Here is a 16,611-nt window from a genome sequence, read left to right on the forward strand (position 1 = left end):
CCTCTCTGAGTTTGCTGTCTGAAATGGAGGGTCAGAGGAGTGTGGCAGGGTCTTTGGGGTCCATCAGAACCAGCATCAGGGCCCAGCTGCACAACCTCCTGATTGCATGGCTGCAGACTGGACCGCATCAGCCCCCCTCGATGCAGAGAAGAGGTCTTCGTCCTCAGTATGGCTTTCAGCACATGGCAGGTGTCCCTCAAGCAGTGACTTCACTAAACAGAGATGCAAGTCCCCATTATGCCAAATCTTACTAAAAAGGGTTCAAGAGCCTGAAGAGAAGACTGGCCAGACCTCTAATGATTTGTGTGAGCAACAACAATACAGAATAGAAGTATGTGCCAGTGTTGTTTTCAGCTTTTTTTTTTGAGACAATGTCTCGCTATGTAGCCCAGGATGGCCTTGAACTCACTATGTAGCCCAGGCTGGTCTCAAACTTGAGGCAATCCTGCCTCAGCCTCCTGAGTGCTGGGACTACAGGCTTGTACTGCACCTGGCTTTTGCCTATTTTAATTACTATCTTCATTTTAGAGATGAAGACACTGAGGCCCAGAGAGAGGGTGGGACTTGAGTTAAAGGATGTGTGTGGAAGGTGTCTGTCCCAAGGACCCCAGAAACCATGCAGGCCAGGCCTGAGTGCAGGAGCAGGAAATGGTGGGGGCGGGGTGCTGAGTCCCCAAGTCGAATGGCCACGTGTAACTCCCTGCAGCAGGACTCCGGGGAGGTCTTGGCTCGGGCCAGGGACAGGCTGTGTTCCCCGGTCCCCACCCCCTTTCAGAGGGCCATAGCTGGGAGAAGGGGATGTTTGTTTCCCCACCACCCACCTCTGGTGACATCACACGGAGGCAGCCAATGGCAGGGGTCTCCCCTTCCCTCCGCTCCTCATTCCTTTTCCCCCCAGCCTAGAGCTGAGGCTGAGCAGACAGACCAGGAGCTCCTGTGGCGTCTGGAGGCCCAGTGTGGTAAGAGATCAGCTGGCCAGTCCCCTCCCAGGCCAGGCTGAGAAGCCTTGGGAATGAGACCCAGGTCTGGGAGGGTCCCTGGGGCTCTGGAGGCAGGGTGGTGTGTGAGTGAGGGGCATAGGTTTTGGAGCTAGGCTGTGGGTTCAAATCCCAGTGTCCCCTCTTTCTGACTGTGCAGCCTGGGGAAATATAATTCAACCTTTGTGCCTCTACTTTCTTATCCCTAAAATGGGCTGACAGAGACCACCTCACAGGGCTGGTGTGAGTGTAACTGAGTTAGTGCTTAGGAGGAGCTGGGACAGGCTTTCTGTCTCTGGAATAGGGAGCTAGGAAAGTGGTACTGATGCTCAATTTTGTCACTTACCCAAAGATCCCCCTTGGTTGGAAGAAAAGTGGAGTACACTGGGGAACAAAGACTGGGTATGAGACTATGTGAGATATGTATATTAACTGAACATTTATTCTATACTGAGAATATTCTAAGTACCTGCTATTGTCTCACAAATCTTCAAAGCCAGTTTTATTGGCTCCATTTCACAGATGAAGAAACTGAGAGCCCAGAGGGGAAGGATGTGGCCCAGTGCACACACTCAGGAAGTGCTGGAGAAGCCAGAGGCTGCACCTTCAGATGCCCTCAGATGAGGTTCAAATCCCCCCACTCCCATTACTGAGGGCACTGGTCCCCAGGTGGCTGAGGAAGCTGGGACTGACTGGGCAGGATTCCCAAGTGAAGTTGGAGGCGGCCACCGAGGAAGAGGCCAGAAGGACAAAGCCTTCAGCCGATTCCTAGCAGTCTCAGCTTAGCTGAGGGCCAGGGCCCAGGTGACAACCCCTCCCTTCCAGCCACTCTGAAGGGCACAAGTCCTGTCTAAAATGGACATCTAGGTGGTACCCGCCTCAGGGAGGATTTAATGAGCTGAGACAGGGAAGGATCTGCACATATAGTAAGTGCTCAAGAAATAGGGAGCCTGAGAATTCTGGAAGCTCAGACTTGTACTCAGACAGAGCCTCAGTAACCACTCAAGAAATGAGCTGATACCTGGGTGTGATGTCACATGCCTGTATTCCCAGTACTTTGGGAGGTTGAGGAAGGAGAATCACAGATTTGAGCCCATCTTGGCTCAAAATAAAATATTTATGTATTTATTTTTGAGACAAGGTCTCGCTAGGTAATTCAGGCTGGACTTGAACTCACTATGTAGCCCAGGCTGGCCTGGAACTTGAGATGATCCTCCTGCTTCAGCCTCCTGAGTGCTGGGATTACAGGTGCATGCCACCATGCCTGGTTCAAAATAAAAATTTTTAAAAGGGCTGGAGGTGTAGCTTAGTGCAAAGGCCCTGGGTTCAGTCCCTAATACAGAAAAGAAAAAGAAAAAGAAAAAGAAGAGCAGAGCTGCTGGCACCTGTAGGGTTCTGCCTGGTCCTTACTCACCAGGGGAAGTCTCCTCACTATTAGGTCTCCTCTGGTTTATGTCAATGCGGCCCCCTCCTTCCTCATTCGCTGGGCAGGGCTGGGAACAGAGAGTGCCTGGAGGGTAGGTTTCCTTCCGAAGCTCCCACACCCAAGGAGGAGCTGGGTCTGTAGCTGAGGAAGGGCACCATTGGGCTAAATATAACCTGGCCTGGGCAGCTGTCCCAGGCAGGGAGAAGGAAGGAGGACTCTCTTGCTCCTGCCCACCCTGGGCTTCCTGTCAGCCTCTGGCTGTGACACTCGCTGCCTGAGCTTGGAGTGGGGATTTGGGGCCCAAGAGACCCTCCCCGATATCTGCCATGCCCAGCCAGGCCCAGGCTGTCCTGCTGATGCTGTGTAGTGCCACAGTCCTGGTGAGCTTCCCACAGCTGGGCTCTCCCGTGACATCTGTCTTAACTCCTTCACTTATCAGCAAAATGGGGCCCTGTGAATCCTAGTCAGCAGGGCTTGGCATCAACCAGGTGTCTCTGAAGTTGCATTTACAACACCCTCGGCCCCAACCAGCTGCTGTGCCAGCTGTTCTGTGCCTTGGGGCTCCTGGGCTCAGCACCACCAACTGAATTTAGGTACAGAGTGGAGGTCAAGGGTGCTGGGGTGGGGCAGGGTGGGGTTTGTTCTGCTTGTTTCTGGTCCTGTGACTCTGGACGGGTCACTTCCCCTCTCTGAGCCTCAGTTTCCATCTCTGGACAGCCACAATGTCCAGGATGATTCTGAGGCCTCTGAGTGGCAACATAAGACCTGGCTCAGACGAAACATCCCAAACAGGGCAGCCAGGCTGGGAGAGGTCTGTACCCTGCTTGGAGGCACTGGAGCCTAAGGAGTCTTGTTATGGACGCAGAAACCAGATCCCCTAGGAGATCCAGAGGGGAGCCCTCTTGGACACCGTGGGGGACCCACCAGTGGAGCATTTGCAGCTGATGTCGAGGGGTCCCCGTGTCCTCTGCACTGGCCAGTGGCGGGCTATGAAGGGCCATTGTGTGGCTGCGGGTGGGTGGGTGGGCAGGGGTGGAATGTGACCGGGCCCAGCAGACAGGCCATTGTGTGCGGGAATGTGCCGCGTGAGGCCTGACCTTTCCCTGTACACCACAGGTTGGCGGGTTGGCATGCCAGGTGGGGCCGTGAGGACAAGGCCACAGTCAGGGTGGGCACCGGCTCCATCTCCATGCTACCAGCAGAGTCCGGCAGGAGACACCTGCAGACTGACTCTGAGTCCTTCTCCCTGTGCTTGTGACCTGGACCAAATTCTCTTGGCCTCTCTGAGGGGACAAGGTCTTTAGTGGTGAAGTGGAAGGTGACAGTCTTAGCACAAGAATTAGCAGATAATAAACATTCAATAATCATCAGTTATTTTTTTTCTTTTTGCATTTTTATTTTATTTTGTTTTGAGACAGGTTCTTGCTATGCAGTTCAGGCTGGCCTTGAACTCACAGTGATCCTCCTCCCTCAGCCTCCCTTGTGCTTTACGGGTGTGCACATCCCCAGCCCCTGCTATCATCAGTTATTAATATTGGTTGTTATTATTATTACTAGCCATATAAGGAGTTGAAACTTTTTTTTTTTGGTACTGGGGTACCGGGGATCAAACTCAGGTCCTTGCGGTTTTGAGGCAGGTGGCAGAACCACTGAACTAAATCCCCAGCTCCAAGTTGGAACTTCTTTTTTGGGGGGTAGTACTGGGGATAGAACCCAGGGCCTTTGAACTGAGCTACATCCCCAGCCTTTTTAAATTTTGAGACAGGGTCTCTCTCTAAGTTGCTGGGCTTCAACTTGCAATCCTCTTGGCTGAGCCTCCCAGAGTGCTGGGATTACAGGGGTGTGCCACCGCACCCAGTAAAGCGTTGGATCTTTGAGACAAGTTCAAATCCTGGCTCTGCTATGTCACTCCAGGGATGTGACTGTCCTTCCCCCAGTTTCAGGTGTCCCCTCTGTAATGGGCTCCGTAATAGGCCTGACCTCACAGGGGTATTCTGAGGTTCCAGTGAATGACACTGGTGGGGCACTTGGCCCAAAGTCAGGACCACAGGATGTTCTTAGTAATAACAGCAGCAAGTACTACTATAGCACCTGCCACTGCCTGCCACTTTATACTTGTTAACTCATGCAATCCCAGAACCTCACTGGGATTTCCCCCCCTGTAGAGAAAGAAGTGAGGGGAGGCAGGCAGGATGTGGGAGCAGCTGTCATTACTTCCGAGAGAATTTGAACCCTCAGTTTACCAAGAGTGTTGGCACAGGGCTCTGCTTTCAGACAGGCCTAGGAGTCAGTTTGGGCTTTACCACTGGTGGTCTAGCTGTGTCACCTGAGTTGTCTTGTGGACCTCATTTTCCCTACCTGCACTAGAGGGCCAGGGAATTGGCAGAGCCCAAGGAGGGCCGGGCACTTGGGAGGCCATTAGTAGGTGTCAGCTGGTTAATACTGTGCACATTATTTCTCTCAGAGGCCCAGACCCAGGAGGCCCAACGAGCTGGAGGTGACCCTCAGGTGAGTGCTGTCTGGTGCCACAGGTCCCTCCCTGCCCACCCCTGGCCAGCCTGGAGCCTCATGCCCTGTCTCTCCCTAGCAGGCAGCAAGACCTCAGTGAAAGGGCACGAGCCCTCCAGACAGCTGTGTGGCACCTGGGGCTGGGCTCCTGGTTGGAGGGAGTACCTGTGCCCAGGCAGTGGTGAGAGGGCAGCAGGGGCACTTTTCTCTCCCTGAAGCCCACCCTGACCTCCCTGGGGAGCCTGGACTCCACTTCTCAGCCCCTCCTGGTCTCAGGCCTCTATCCTTGACCCCACAGGCTCAGCGACGGGTGCTCCATGCAGAGCTGAAGCTGGTCCTGCAGTAGAAGGGAGAGCAGAAGCAGGAGCCTGGGGCTCAGGAGACTCCGAGCAAAGCCATGGAGGCCAGGAGCCAGAGTGCTGAGGTAAGTACTCTTGGGCCCTGACAACAGCAGCAAGGAGACTCTTCCTGGCTTCTCTGTGCCTCTGTTTCCCCATCTGTGAAATAGAAATATTGAGGGGAAAAAATTAAAATTAACATATGTATAATGCTTAGTACAGTGCATGGGACAGAGACTCAAAGCAGCCTATTCATTGGATCATGAGTAGGAGTTACTACAGTGGTATATGTTTGTTTTTTTGAGACAGGGTCTCACTTTGTAGTTCAGGCTGGCCCAGAACTCATTATGTAGCTCAGGCTGGCCTCAAACTCTGAGCAATCCTCCTGTCTCTGCCTCCGGAGTGCTGGGATTACAGGCGTGAGCCACCACACCGGGCTTGGTGATATATGTTTGGTTTTTTTCTTTTCTTTTCTTTTTTTTGGTGCCGGGGATCAAGCTCGGGTCCTTGCACTTTCGAAGCAGGTGGCAGAACCATTGAGCTAAATCCCCGGCCCTTGGTGGTATATGTTTGTAATCCCAGCACTTGGGAAGCTGAGACAGGAGGATCACCAAGTTCACGGCCAGCCTGGGCTACAGAGTGTCCTCTTCTTCAGGTCACAGCCCACAATCACAGACTCCTTCCAGTATGCCCAGGATACCTAACTTTACAGTGGAGAAATGGGCCCAGAAAGGGCAAAGTGCTCCCCCAAGAGACACACAGCACTTTGAATTCCTAGACAGATCTCAGGTTTCTCACTTCCTCTTCTGGGAAGCCTCGATGTGAATCCCACAGTGCACTGTTGGGCTGGGGCCAGTCTGCACCATTTACAGTACATACCAGGAATGCCACTTCTGCTGGTGCACATTCATTACCCACGCACCCCCACCCGATTCCCTCTCCCGTGGGTGTTATGCAGGTCTTGGGGTTATAAGAGTCCACAATAGAGCACACTCACACACATTCAAGGGGGCAGGGGCCAAGTCCCACTCCCCATTCCTCCATCCCTTGTGGCTTAAGGATCCAGTCTTTTCCTAGGAGTTCCATCCTCAACATTACCCCTTGTTTTGCTATTTTTAACCCCCCTCCAAGCTGGGTGTGGTGGCACATGTTTGTAATTCCAGGACTCTGGGAGGCTGAGGCAGTAGAATCAAAAGTTAAAGCTAGCCTAGGTAATTTAGTGACTGGTGAAACCCTGTCTCAAAAAACTTTTAAAAACAAAAATTTAAAAATTTTAAACTGGGTGTTGTGGTGCATGCCTATAATCCCAGCACTCAGGAGGCTGAGGCAGGAGGATCGCTTTGAGTTCAAAGCCAGCCTGGGCTACACAGTGAGTTCAAGGCCAGCCTGAGCTACATAGAGACCCTGTCTCAAAACCCCCCAAAAATTTAAAAAGGGCTCTGGATGGAGCTCAAGTACAAAGGCTCTGGATCCAATCCCCAGCAGGGGGATTCTCCCCATAACTCGATCTTGCCTTTTGATTATTGGAACTCCAACCCCCTCCGGCCTGTGGTCTAGGGTCCCGCTCCAAATTCCCAGACCCGCCCTCCCCAAGCATCCGGGCCTCAGGACATGGTCCCGCCCCCAGATTCCCTGGCACCGCCTCCACCCCAGTCCCGCCTCTCCCCGCCCCTCGCGACTGCAGCCTTGGGGAGAGGAGCACAAGCGCACCGAGCTGTTTAACCACAACCAACCCGGGTCCTAGAGAGCGAGGCGCCCGCGCGCTCGCGTGCTTAAAAGGGAGAGGCCGGATGAGTGGCCCAGACGTCCTGCTTGGGTCTCGCAGAGGACCATGTGTCCCGAGGGCCTGTGTAAGAGACACTTTTAAGCGCGATGGCGGATTCTGGGCGAGATCCAGTCCTGGAGCCCCATGGCGACCCGTCGCCACCCTCCGCAGGAGCTGCGGAGAGCAGAGTTGGTGGAAATCATCGTGGAGACGGAGGCGCACACCGGGGTCAGCGGGATCAACGTAGCGGGTGGCGGCAAAGAGGGAATCTTCGTGCGCGAGCTCCGCGAAGACTCACCAGCAGCCAGGAGCCTCAGCCTGCAGGAAGGTGGGTGGGGCCGGGTGAGGGCGGAGCCGACCTGAGGGGTGGGGTCAGGAATGGGGGCGTGTCCGACAGTCAGGAGGCGAGGTTAAAGGCTGGGGCGGGTGCTTTATTGGCTTTGTGATTTTTCAGAACTTGCTCTGGAGTTTTCATTGTTGGATTCGGATTAGTAGTTTCTGTTTGTGATCTTTCTGTGCCTCAGTTTCTTCATCCTGACAATGAGAATAACTAGTACTGATCTCATGTGGTCATTATGTAGATTAAATGAGTCAGTATTTGAAAACAGCGCACAGTGGAGTAGCACAAGGTAAATTGTGTAAGTGCTAATGTTTGTGTGTTGGGACAGGAGAAAAGAGGTGAGTTAACAGTTTGGAGGGTTGGGGAGGAGAGTTTGGTAAGTAAGGGATGATTTAGGAAACATGAATGAACCTAATGTGATTTATTCATGCAACTACTTTTTTTTTTTTTGGTACCGGGGATCAAACTCAGGACCTTGAGCTTGCGAGGCAGGCGCTAAATCCCCGGCCCCCTACTATTAAGCACCTTCCCTCTCAGACATTGAAGGACTTGGATTATACCAGTGAACAAACTAGACAGCAGTCCCTGCATGTAGGGGGAGGTTACAGTCTAGTGGCGAGAGATATATTTAAGCAAAATAAGTATAAAATCTAGTAAATTAGAAATAAGTACAATATTTAGTAAATTATATAGGCATATGTGCTAAGGCTGCATTTTTACATAGGGTGGGGTAGGAAGAGTAGAAAGGCTGAAGGAGGTAAGGGAACAAGGTGTATGAAGAGCATTCTAGGCAGCAGGGACAGCCAGTGTAGACACCCCATGAAAAACAGTGGGTATGCAGTACATCGAGTGAGGAAGAGCAAGAGGTCAAGCCCAGCGTCATAGTGTATGCCTGTAATCCCAGCACTCAGGGAGGCTGAGGCAGGAGGATTGCTGGGAGTTCAAAGCCAGCCTGAACTACATAGCAAGACTGTCTCAAAAAACAAACAAAGGAACAAAAGAGAGTAATGAGGTCAGAGAGGTAGGAAGAGGAGTGATTTTTGGAGGGCTTCATAGGCCATAGTGAGGACTTTTTGACTTTTTTATTCTGTGAAGAGTAAGAATTGGTCATGGTGAACTGTTGCATTAAAGGTAGACTGTAGGGGGCAGGCTTGGGAGCAGGGAGACCAGCAAAGGGGCTACTCAGTGTTGTTGGTGAAAAGGATTCAGATTCTGGGCAGACTTTGATGGAGGAACCTTCAGGACTGGATGTGGGCCATGACAGAGACAGAAGTATGGTCATGGATGCATCCAGGGGCTCAAGACCCGAGGGTGGAGTTGCTAGTCCTATAAGGGGGGCACTCGGAAGCTGGTGCTCATTTGGAGAAAGAAGTTCAGGTGTGCAACAGCGCTCTCTCGAGTGAGAGTTGTCTGCTGGATGTGCAGGTGAGAATGCGGAGGGGCAGCTGATACACTGTCCACCCTGTGTATCTGGGTTCTGTATCTGAGCATCAACCAAAGACTGAAAATATTTGGAGAAAATTACGTTCATACTGAACATGTCCAGATTTGTCTTCTTGTCCCTGAACAACAGAGTGTAACAACTATTTACATGATCTTCAGGCAGTATTAACTATTATAAGTAACCTAGAGATGATTTAAAGTATACGGGAAGATATGCACGGTTAAGTGCAAATGTTATGCCGTTTTCTACATGGGACTTGAGCACTCCTAGGTTGTAATACCTGAGAGGGCTCCCAGGAATCCTCACTGAGGAATACCTAATGAATCTAGAGTGGAGGGGAGGGTTCTGGGCCCAAGAAACACTGCGTGGTTGTCAGTAGATTTGTGACCCTTCAGTTACTCAGTCTGGTTGAGCTTCCTGAGAATTCCAAAATGGCGAATGTTGTGTATATACAGAGACAAGTCCAAGACCTGAGCCCTGCATCTGTGTGTCAGTAAGAGTTCAGAAGCTGAGTGTGGTGGTGCACATCTGTAATCCCAGCACTCTGGGAGGCTGAGGCAGGGGAATGGAAAGTTCAAGCCCAACCTGGACAATTTTAGAAACTTAGTGATGGCTTGTCTCTAAATAGAAAATAAAAAGTATTGGCAGCTGGGTTTGGTGGTTCATGCCTGTGATCCCAGCACATGGGAGGCTGAGGCAGGAGGATCACCTAGAGTTTGAGGGTAGCCTGAGCAATATAGTGAGTTCAAAGGCCAGCCTGAACTGCATATCGAAACCCTTTCTCAAAAAAAACAAAACAACACCCTCTCCCCAATAAAGGGCTGGAGATATATTTCAGTGAGAATGCCCTGGATTCAACTCCCAGTACAAAATAAAAGTTCCAGGGGGTGTGTGGCACATACTGGAAGCCAAGGGTAGCAAGTGGTGAAGGAGGAGAGTGAGGTTGGGCAAATGCTGAGTGGTCCAAGCAGGTGAAATCTGGGACTTGGCTATTGAACTTAGCTACTCCGGGGGTCACTGGCTGGCACCTTAAGAGGAGCAGTTCAGGTGTGTGTGTGTCGTCCCGGAGGTGGGGTGGAAAGTGTAACTGGAGATGTGGAAATTATGCCAGTGCATTTTGCCTGCAAGGGGAACAGATAAAATGGGGCAGGAGATGGGGTCTGGATAACCTTTCCAGAGAGAGAATAGCATGTTTGTCTGCCATTGGGGTAATGCAGGAGAGAGGGGTAGCTAGTGATGCGGAAGAGGGGAGAGTTGCTGGAGGGTGTCCTGGGGAAGGTGGTGAGGGACTGACTGAGCTCGGTGTGGGGACAGTTTATACCTAGGACCTTGGAGCGAAGCGCCACCAGGGAGATACAAAGATGGGGCGGGAGTGTGTGGAAGTTAACTTCTGCTTCTGTTCTCTCAGTGAAGGAAATGAAGTCAGTATCTGCACTGTGGGGATGGGATAGGGCAGTGGAAAGGCGACTGGCGTGGCCTGAGTGGCAGGGATTGGTTCCATGGCTTCATGCGTGGAGGGGCTTTGTTCTTTTTTTGGTACCGGGGATCAAACTCGGGACCTTCTGCTTGGGAGGCAGGCAGCAGAACCACTGAGCTAAATACGCAGCCCTTGTGTGTGTGTGTGTGTGGGGGGTCTTTGTTCTTGATTAGTTTGAACTTCCTGTCTCAGGCCTTTGCTCTGGGGTGGGCGGGATCTCTGCACCCCCCACACACCAAGGAAGTGGGCGGGGCCGGGAGATGCCCACGCCCCGCCCACCTTGGCATCTCCTGCAGGGGACCAGCTGCTGAGTGCACGCGTGTTCTTTGAGAACTTCAAGTATGAGGACGCACTACGTCTGCTGCAATGTGCCGAGCCTTACAAGGTCTCCTTCTGCCTGAAGCGCACGGTGCCCACTGGGGACCTGGCGCTGCGGCCCGGGACTGTGGCTGGCTACGAGATGAAGGGCCCTCGGGCCAAGGTGGCCAAGCTGGTACGCGTGCTGAGCCCGGCCCTGGCCCCGGCCCCGGACTGCCCCAGCGATCCCGTCTCTGCACCATGAGCCCCACTACCCACCACACGGGCCAGCCTCGCCCTCTGTCTTGTCACTAACCCGATGCTAGTCCCACCCTGTGTCCCCTGTTCTTCACCCCTAAACTCCTCTCCTGGGGAGGCGGACCCACCTATCCCAGACTGTGGCCCTCACCCATCTTGGAGAGGCAGCCCCACCATTGGATCCAGAGTCACTAGGGGTACTTGGAACCAGGCAGGCCAGATCCCATCCTGAGTGCTGCTCAGTTACTGCTGTGTGACCCTGGACAACCTTCTTTCTCTCCTTGGGTCTCGTCTCATCTCTACAATAAGAGTGTTGGGGGAATTCCTAGATGAGATCCTAGACATTTAGGGTCCCAGTTCCTACACTCTTGTTGATTCCCATGGGATTCTAAATGAGTGTCCTTCCCTTCCCGGAGTAAGATGACAGGCAGGAAGTGGGGATGGTGTACTTTCAGTCAAGGTACTTTACTCAGCATATCCCCAGCCTGGTACGATGCCATGCAGGGCTCTCTCTGGCCACTCCTGGCCTCCCACTATCCCACCGCCTCCTGCCTCTCTCCTCTCTCCCCAGAATATCCAGAGTCTGTCCCCTGTGAAGAAGAAGAAGATGGTGGTGGTGCCTGGGGCCCTGGGGGCCCCTGCAGACCTGGCCCCCATTGACGTCGAGTTCTCCTTTCCCAAATTCTCCCGCCTGCATCGGGGCCTCAAAGCCGAGGCAGTCAAGGGTCCTGGCCCAGCTGCCCCTGTCCACCGGCGCCTCCAGCTGCCTCGGTTGCGTGTGCGAGAAGTGGCCGAAGAGGCCCAGGCAGCAAGGCTGGCTGCTGCCGCGCCTCCCCCCAGAAAGGCCAAAGCAGAGGCTGAGGTGGTGGTGGGAGCTCAGTTTACAACCCCTCAGGTGGAGCTGGTTGGGCCCCGGCTGCCAGGTGCCGAGGTGGGTGTCCCTCAGGTCTCAGCCCCCAAGGTGGCCCCCTCTGTGGAGAGGCCCAGTGGCTTTGACCTCCATCTGTCCACCCTTGGGTTAGGAGCCCCAGCAGCTCCTGCTGTGGAGCCCCCACCCATAGGGATCCAGGTCCCCCAAGTGGAGCTGCCCACCTTGCCCTCACTACCCACTCTGCCCACACTGCCTTGCCTGGAGACCCGGGAAGGTGCTGCCATGGTGATGGTGCCCACCCTGGATGTGGCAGCACCCACCGTGGGGGTGGACCTGGCCTTGCCAGGCAAGGAGGTAGAGGTCCCAGGAGAGGTGCCCGAGGTGGCCCTGAAGATGCCCCACCTCAGCTTTCCCCGATATGGGGCTCGAGGGAAGGAAGTTGCTGCTGCCAAGGTGACCAAGGACAGCCCCGAGGCCAGGGCAAAGGGTCCCAGACTTCGAATGCCCACCTTTGGGCTTTCTCTCCTGGAGCCCCGGCCCTCTGCCCCTGAAGCTGTTCCCGAGAGCAGGCTGAAGCTGCCCACCATCAAGATGCCCTCCTTTGGCATTGGAGCAGTGGGGCCTGAGGTTAAGGTGCCCAAAGGGCCTGAAGTGAAGCTCCCGAAGGCCCCTGAGGTCAAACTCCCAAAAGTGCCCGAGGCAGCCCTTCCAGATGTGCAGCTTCCAGAGGTGCAGCTCCCCAAAGTGTCAGAGATGAAGCTTCCAAAGGTGCCTGAGATGGCTGTGCCGGAAGTGCACCTGCCAGAGGTGCAGCTCCCGAAAGTCCCGGAGATGAAGCTCCCCGAGATGAAACTGCCCGAAATGAAGCTCCCAAAGGTGCCCGAGATGGCAGTGCCTGACATGCACCTGCCAGAGGTGCAGCTCCCAAAAGTCCCAGAGATGAAGCTCCCTGAGATGAAACTGCCCGAAATGAAGCTCCCAAAGGTGCCTGAGATGGCAGTGCCTGACATGCACCTGCCAGAGGTGCAGCTGCCCAAAGTCCCAGAGATGAAGCTCCCAAAGATGTCGGAGATGGCTGTGCCCGAGGTTCTACTGCCTGAAGTGCAGCTGCCCAAAGTCTCGGAGATGAAATTCCCCAAAGTCCCAGAGATGGCTGTGCCTGAGGTTCGGCTGCCAGAGGTGCAGCTTCCAAAGGTGTCAGAGATGAAAGTCCCCAATGTGAGACTCCCTGAAATGAAGCTCCCGGAGATAAAACTCCCTAAAGTTCCTGAGATGGCTATGCCTGATGTGCACCTCCCAGAGGTGCAGCTACCAAGAGTGTCAGAGATTCGGCTGCCAGAAATACAAGTGCCAAAGGTCCCAGATGTGCATCTTCCCAAGGCACCCGAGGTGAAGCTGCTGGCAACTCCAGAGGTGCAGCTAAAAGCTGCTGGGGCAGAGCAGGCAGAGGGGACAGAATTTGGCTTCAAGATGCCCAAGATAACCATGCCCAAGTTAGGCAGGGTCGGGTCTCCAGGCATGCCAGGAGAGGCAGGTGGTGAAGTCTCAGGGAAGTTAGTGACACTTCCTTGTCTGCAGCCAGGGGCCAGCGGTGAGGTTCGTGTGGGCGCCCCCTCTCTCACTCTTCCCTCTGTGGAGCTGGATCTGCCGGGAGCCCTCAGCCTGGAGGGACAGGTCCGAGCAGCAGAAGCAGGCAAGGTGGAGCAGCCAGAGGGTCCCAGGGTGGCAGCAGGTGTTGGGGAAGTGGCCTTCCATGTGCCTTCGGTTGAGATTGTTACTTCACAGCTGCCTACAGTGGAAGGTGAGGAAGGGCAGCTAGAGATGGCCGAGATGAAAGTCAAGCCTTCCTCCAAATTCTCCCTGCCGAAGTTTGGACTCTCAGGGCCAAAGGTGGCTAAGGCCGAGGCCGAGGGGGCTGGGCGAGCCACTAAGCTGAAGGTGTCCAAGTTTGCCATCTCACTCCCCAAGGCTCTGGTAGGGATAGAAACTGAGGCCAAAGGGGAAGGGGAAGCAGGCCTGCTGCCCGCCCTTGATCTGTCTATTCCAAAACTCAGCCTGGATGCCGCTGTGCCCTCAGGCAAAGCGGAGGTGATGGGGCCTGAAGTTAAGCTCAAGGCACCCAAGTTTGCTCTGCCAAAGTTTGGGGTCCGAGGCCGGGACACTGAGGTAGAACTAGCACTGGGGGCAGCTGAGTTGGAGGGCAAGGGCTGGGGCTGGGACAGGAAAGTGAGGATGCCCAAGCTGAAGATGCCCTCTTTTGGGCTGGCCCGAGGGAAGGAAGCAGAAGTTCAGAGTGGGCGTGTCAGCCCTGGAGAAAAGCTGGAGTCCATAGCTGGGCAGCTGAAGCTCCCGGAGGTGGAGTTAGTCACAATGGCGGCCCAGGAGGAAGGGAGCACAGAGGGTGTGGTGGCCGCCAGCGGGGTGCAGCTCTCAGCCAGGCAAGCCACTGAGGGCCGTGATGGGGTGCTGAAGATGCCCCCACTGGGGATCTCTCTGCCTCAGGTGGAGCTGACCAGCTTTGGGGGGATGGGCACCCCGGGGCAGCAGGCTGAGGGCACAGCGCCTTCTACAGAGGGCACCAGTAGCTGCAGGGTCCAGGTGCCTCAGGTAAGCCTGTCTCGGCCTGGAAGCCAGGCAGCAGGTGGTGAGCTGCTGGTGGGTGAAGGCATCTTCAAGATGCCCATGGTGACCGTGCCCCAGCTTGAGCTGGATGTGGGGCTGAGCCACGAGGTGCAAGCAGGTGAGGCGGCTGCAGGTGAGGGTGGGCTGAGGCTGAAGTTACCCACCCTGGGGGCAGGGGCTGGGGCAGAGAGGGCAGAGGATCAGTCCCTTGGGGCCGAGCGCACCTTCCGCCTCTCACTGCCTGATGTGGAGCTCTCGCCACCCGCTGTGGGCAGCCACGCCGAGTACCAGGTGGCAGAGGGTGATGGGGAGGCTGCACACAAGATGAAGGTGCGGCTACCTAGGTTTGGCTTGGTGCGGGCCAAGGAGGGGGGTGAGGAGGGCGAGAAGGCCAAGAGCCCAAAGCTCAGGCTGCCCCGAGTGGGCTTCGGCCAAAACGAGTCTGTCCCTGGAGAAGGCTCCCCCAGCCCCAAGGGGGAGGGGGAAGAGGAAGAGGGCACTGGGGAAGGGGCCTCGGAACGCCGGGGGCGAGTCAGGGTCCGCTTGCCCCGTGTGAGCCTGGCAGCCCCTTCTAAGGCCTCTCGGGGGCAGGGGGCTGAGGTATCCCCCAAATCTCCTGTTGGTGAGAAATCACCCAAGTTCCGCTTCCCCAGGGTGGCCCTAAGCCCTAAGGCCCGGACTGGGGACCAAGAAGAGGGTGGCTTCGGAGTTCGGCTGCCCAGTGTGGGGTTTTCAGAGACGGGGGCTCCAGGCCCTACCAGGATGGACGGGGCCCAGGCAGCTGCCGTCTGAAGCCCTGGGCAGGTGGAGACTCCTCTCCTGCTGAGATTAGGAGCACTAACCCTCAGAGGGCTGGGAGGTGGAAAGCTGATCAGGGCAGGGCCAAGAGGCCTGCCTTTCTCCTCTGCAGGAGTGTCTGTACCGTGCCAACCCATGTGAATAAATAATCCAGAGGGAGCCGTGTGTTCTGTTTTCTGTCCTCAAGTATATGAGTGAGTGTGCGCGTGTGCATGTGTGTATGTGTTTGGGGGGGTGGAGAGTAAGGTGTCCTTGAAGAACAGGTTCTAGGATGTCACCTGAGCCTGAGCTTGAGGGTGCAGGAGGCACTGATGTGAAGGAGAAACAGGTTCCTGGTCTGAGAAGAGGGCAGGGTGGGTGGCCTTTGGGCAGGGTAGACTTTGGTGGGAGGGCTCTGTCCTAGCCCTTCAAATTCCCAGAGGTCTTTGAGGAGGACTGGGGGGCGGTCCCCAGCACAGCACAGCAGTGGACCCCTCTTCTGGGAGCTCTGCTCTCCCGGGGATCCACTCTCCACAGGATGATTGCTCCCCCAGCTCCGGCCTCTGCCAGGGCTCCTGTGTACTCCTGCCTTTCCTTTCCTGTCTGGCTGGTTCCACAGCCCCATCTATCCCAGTCCCACCCAGGAAGGGCTTCCTGGTTCCTTCTTGGGAGTCATAGGTCAGAAACGCTTGGCCTCCTCTTAGGACTCCGTCCCAGGGTCCTCAACACCTGTCAGTGTTGGGACAGTTCCTAGGGACCACAGGTTATCCATCCCCCTCTCCATCCCTAAGCTCCTGCCACCAAGACCTCTGCATTCCCCCATGTCTCTGCGACACAAGAAGTTACTGTCTTCTACAAGTGGTGGTGCACACCTGTAATCCCAGCACTTGGGAGGCTGAGGCAGGAGGATCACCATGAATTCAAGGTCAGTTTGGGTTACATAGTGAGACCCTATCTCAAAAAACCAAGCAACCAAACAAACAAAACAACAAGATACCCTGTTCAAGGACCTTTTTGGAAAGAGCCTTCCCAAAGGACAGAAGAACCTGGGTCCTGAGGGGACAAGGAGCCTGGATGGCCCACACCGTGTTGAGGGAGCTCCCCTTGCCCCCCCTCCCTGGCATGTCTATAAATATACAAGGGAGAAAGGAGTGGGTGGGGAGGGGTTGTGGAGCTGGAGCCTCAGTTCCCCTCCTCCCTCTGCTCTGATCCCGTCTCTGGGGCTATTTGTTTAAAAAAAAAACAAAAAACAAAAAAACAACACTGGGGATTTAGCTCAGTGGTTTCGCTGCCTACTGCGTATCCCCGGTACCAAAAAAAAAAAGTTTTTAAAGATACCCTGTCCAGTTCCGTCTTCCTGCAATGTCCTACTGGACTTGGGCCCATCCACGCTCCCATGCCTGCCCCGCTATCTCAGGGGACGAGAGCATAGGTCCCCCTTACTCCTACCAGCTCCCCTACTCAGGTCACGGCCTCCCCAACACTCTCCGTTCCCACCACACAGGCAAGAG

The 16,611-nt window shown here is 54.9% G+C and overlaps 1 protein-coding gene across 8 annotated transcripts; it reads left to right on the forward strand.

Moving 5' to 3' along the window:
• Window positions 1-785: 785 nt before the first annotated feature.
• Window positions 786-15,280, forward strand: Prx (periaxin). 8 transcript variants are annotated; one of them, XM_013069071.3, is made up of 7 exons: window positions 786-959; window positions 4,868-4,911; window positions 4,991-5,092; window positions 5,210-5,335; window positions 7,186-7,342; window positions 10,572-10,768; window positions 11,402-15,280. In XM_013069071.3, the coding sequence occupies exons 4-7, from the start codon at window positions 5,309-5,311 to the stop codon at window positions 15,113-15,115; spliced, it is 4,095 nt and encodes a 1,364-aa protein (XP_012924525.1). In that variant the 5' UTR covers window positions 786-959; window positions 4,868-4,911; window positions 4,991-5,092; window positions 5,210-5,308; the 3' UTR covers window positions 15,116-15,280. The 8 variants fall into 8 exon arrangements, with proteins under 8 accessions (XP_012924525.1, XP_012924524.1, XP_004874258.1 ...); XM_013069070.3 differs by having other exon boundaries at window positions 4,994-5,092; XM_087209237.1 differs by lacking the exon at window positions 786-959 and adding an exon at window positions 1,503-1,602 and having other exon boundaries at window positions 4,994-5,092.
• Window positions 15,281-16,611: the final 1,331 nt, after the last annotated feature.

This window comes from Heterocephalus glaber, unplaced genomic scaffold, assembly GCF_053883595.1.
Source record: "Heterocephalus glaber isolate CG9 unplaced genomic scaffold, H.glaber_assembly_v1.0 deba00001002, whole genome shotgun sequence".
NCBI lineage: Eukaryota > Metazoa > Chordata > Mammalia > Rodentia > Bathyergidae > Heterocephalus > Heterocephalus glaber.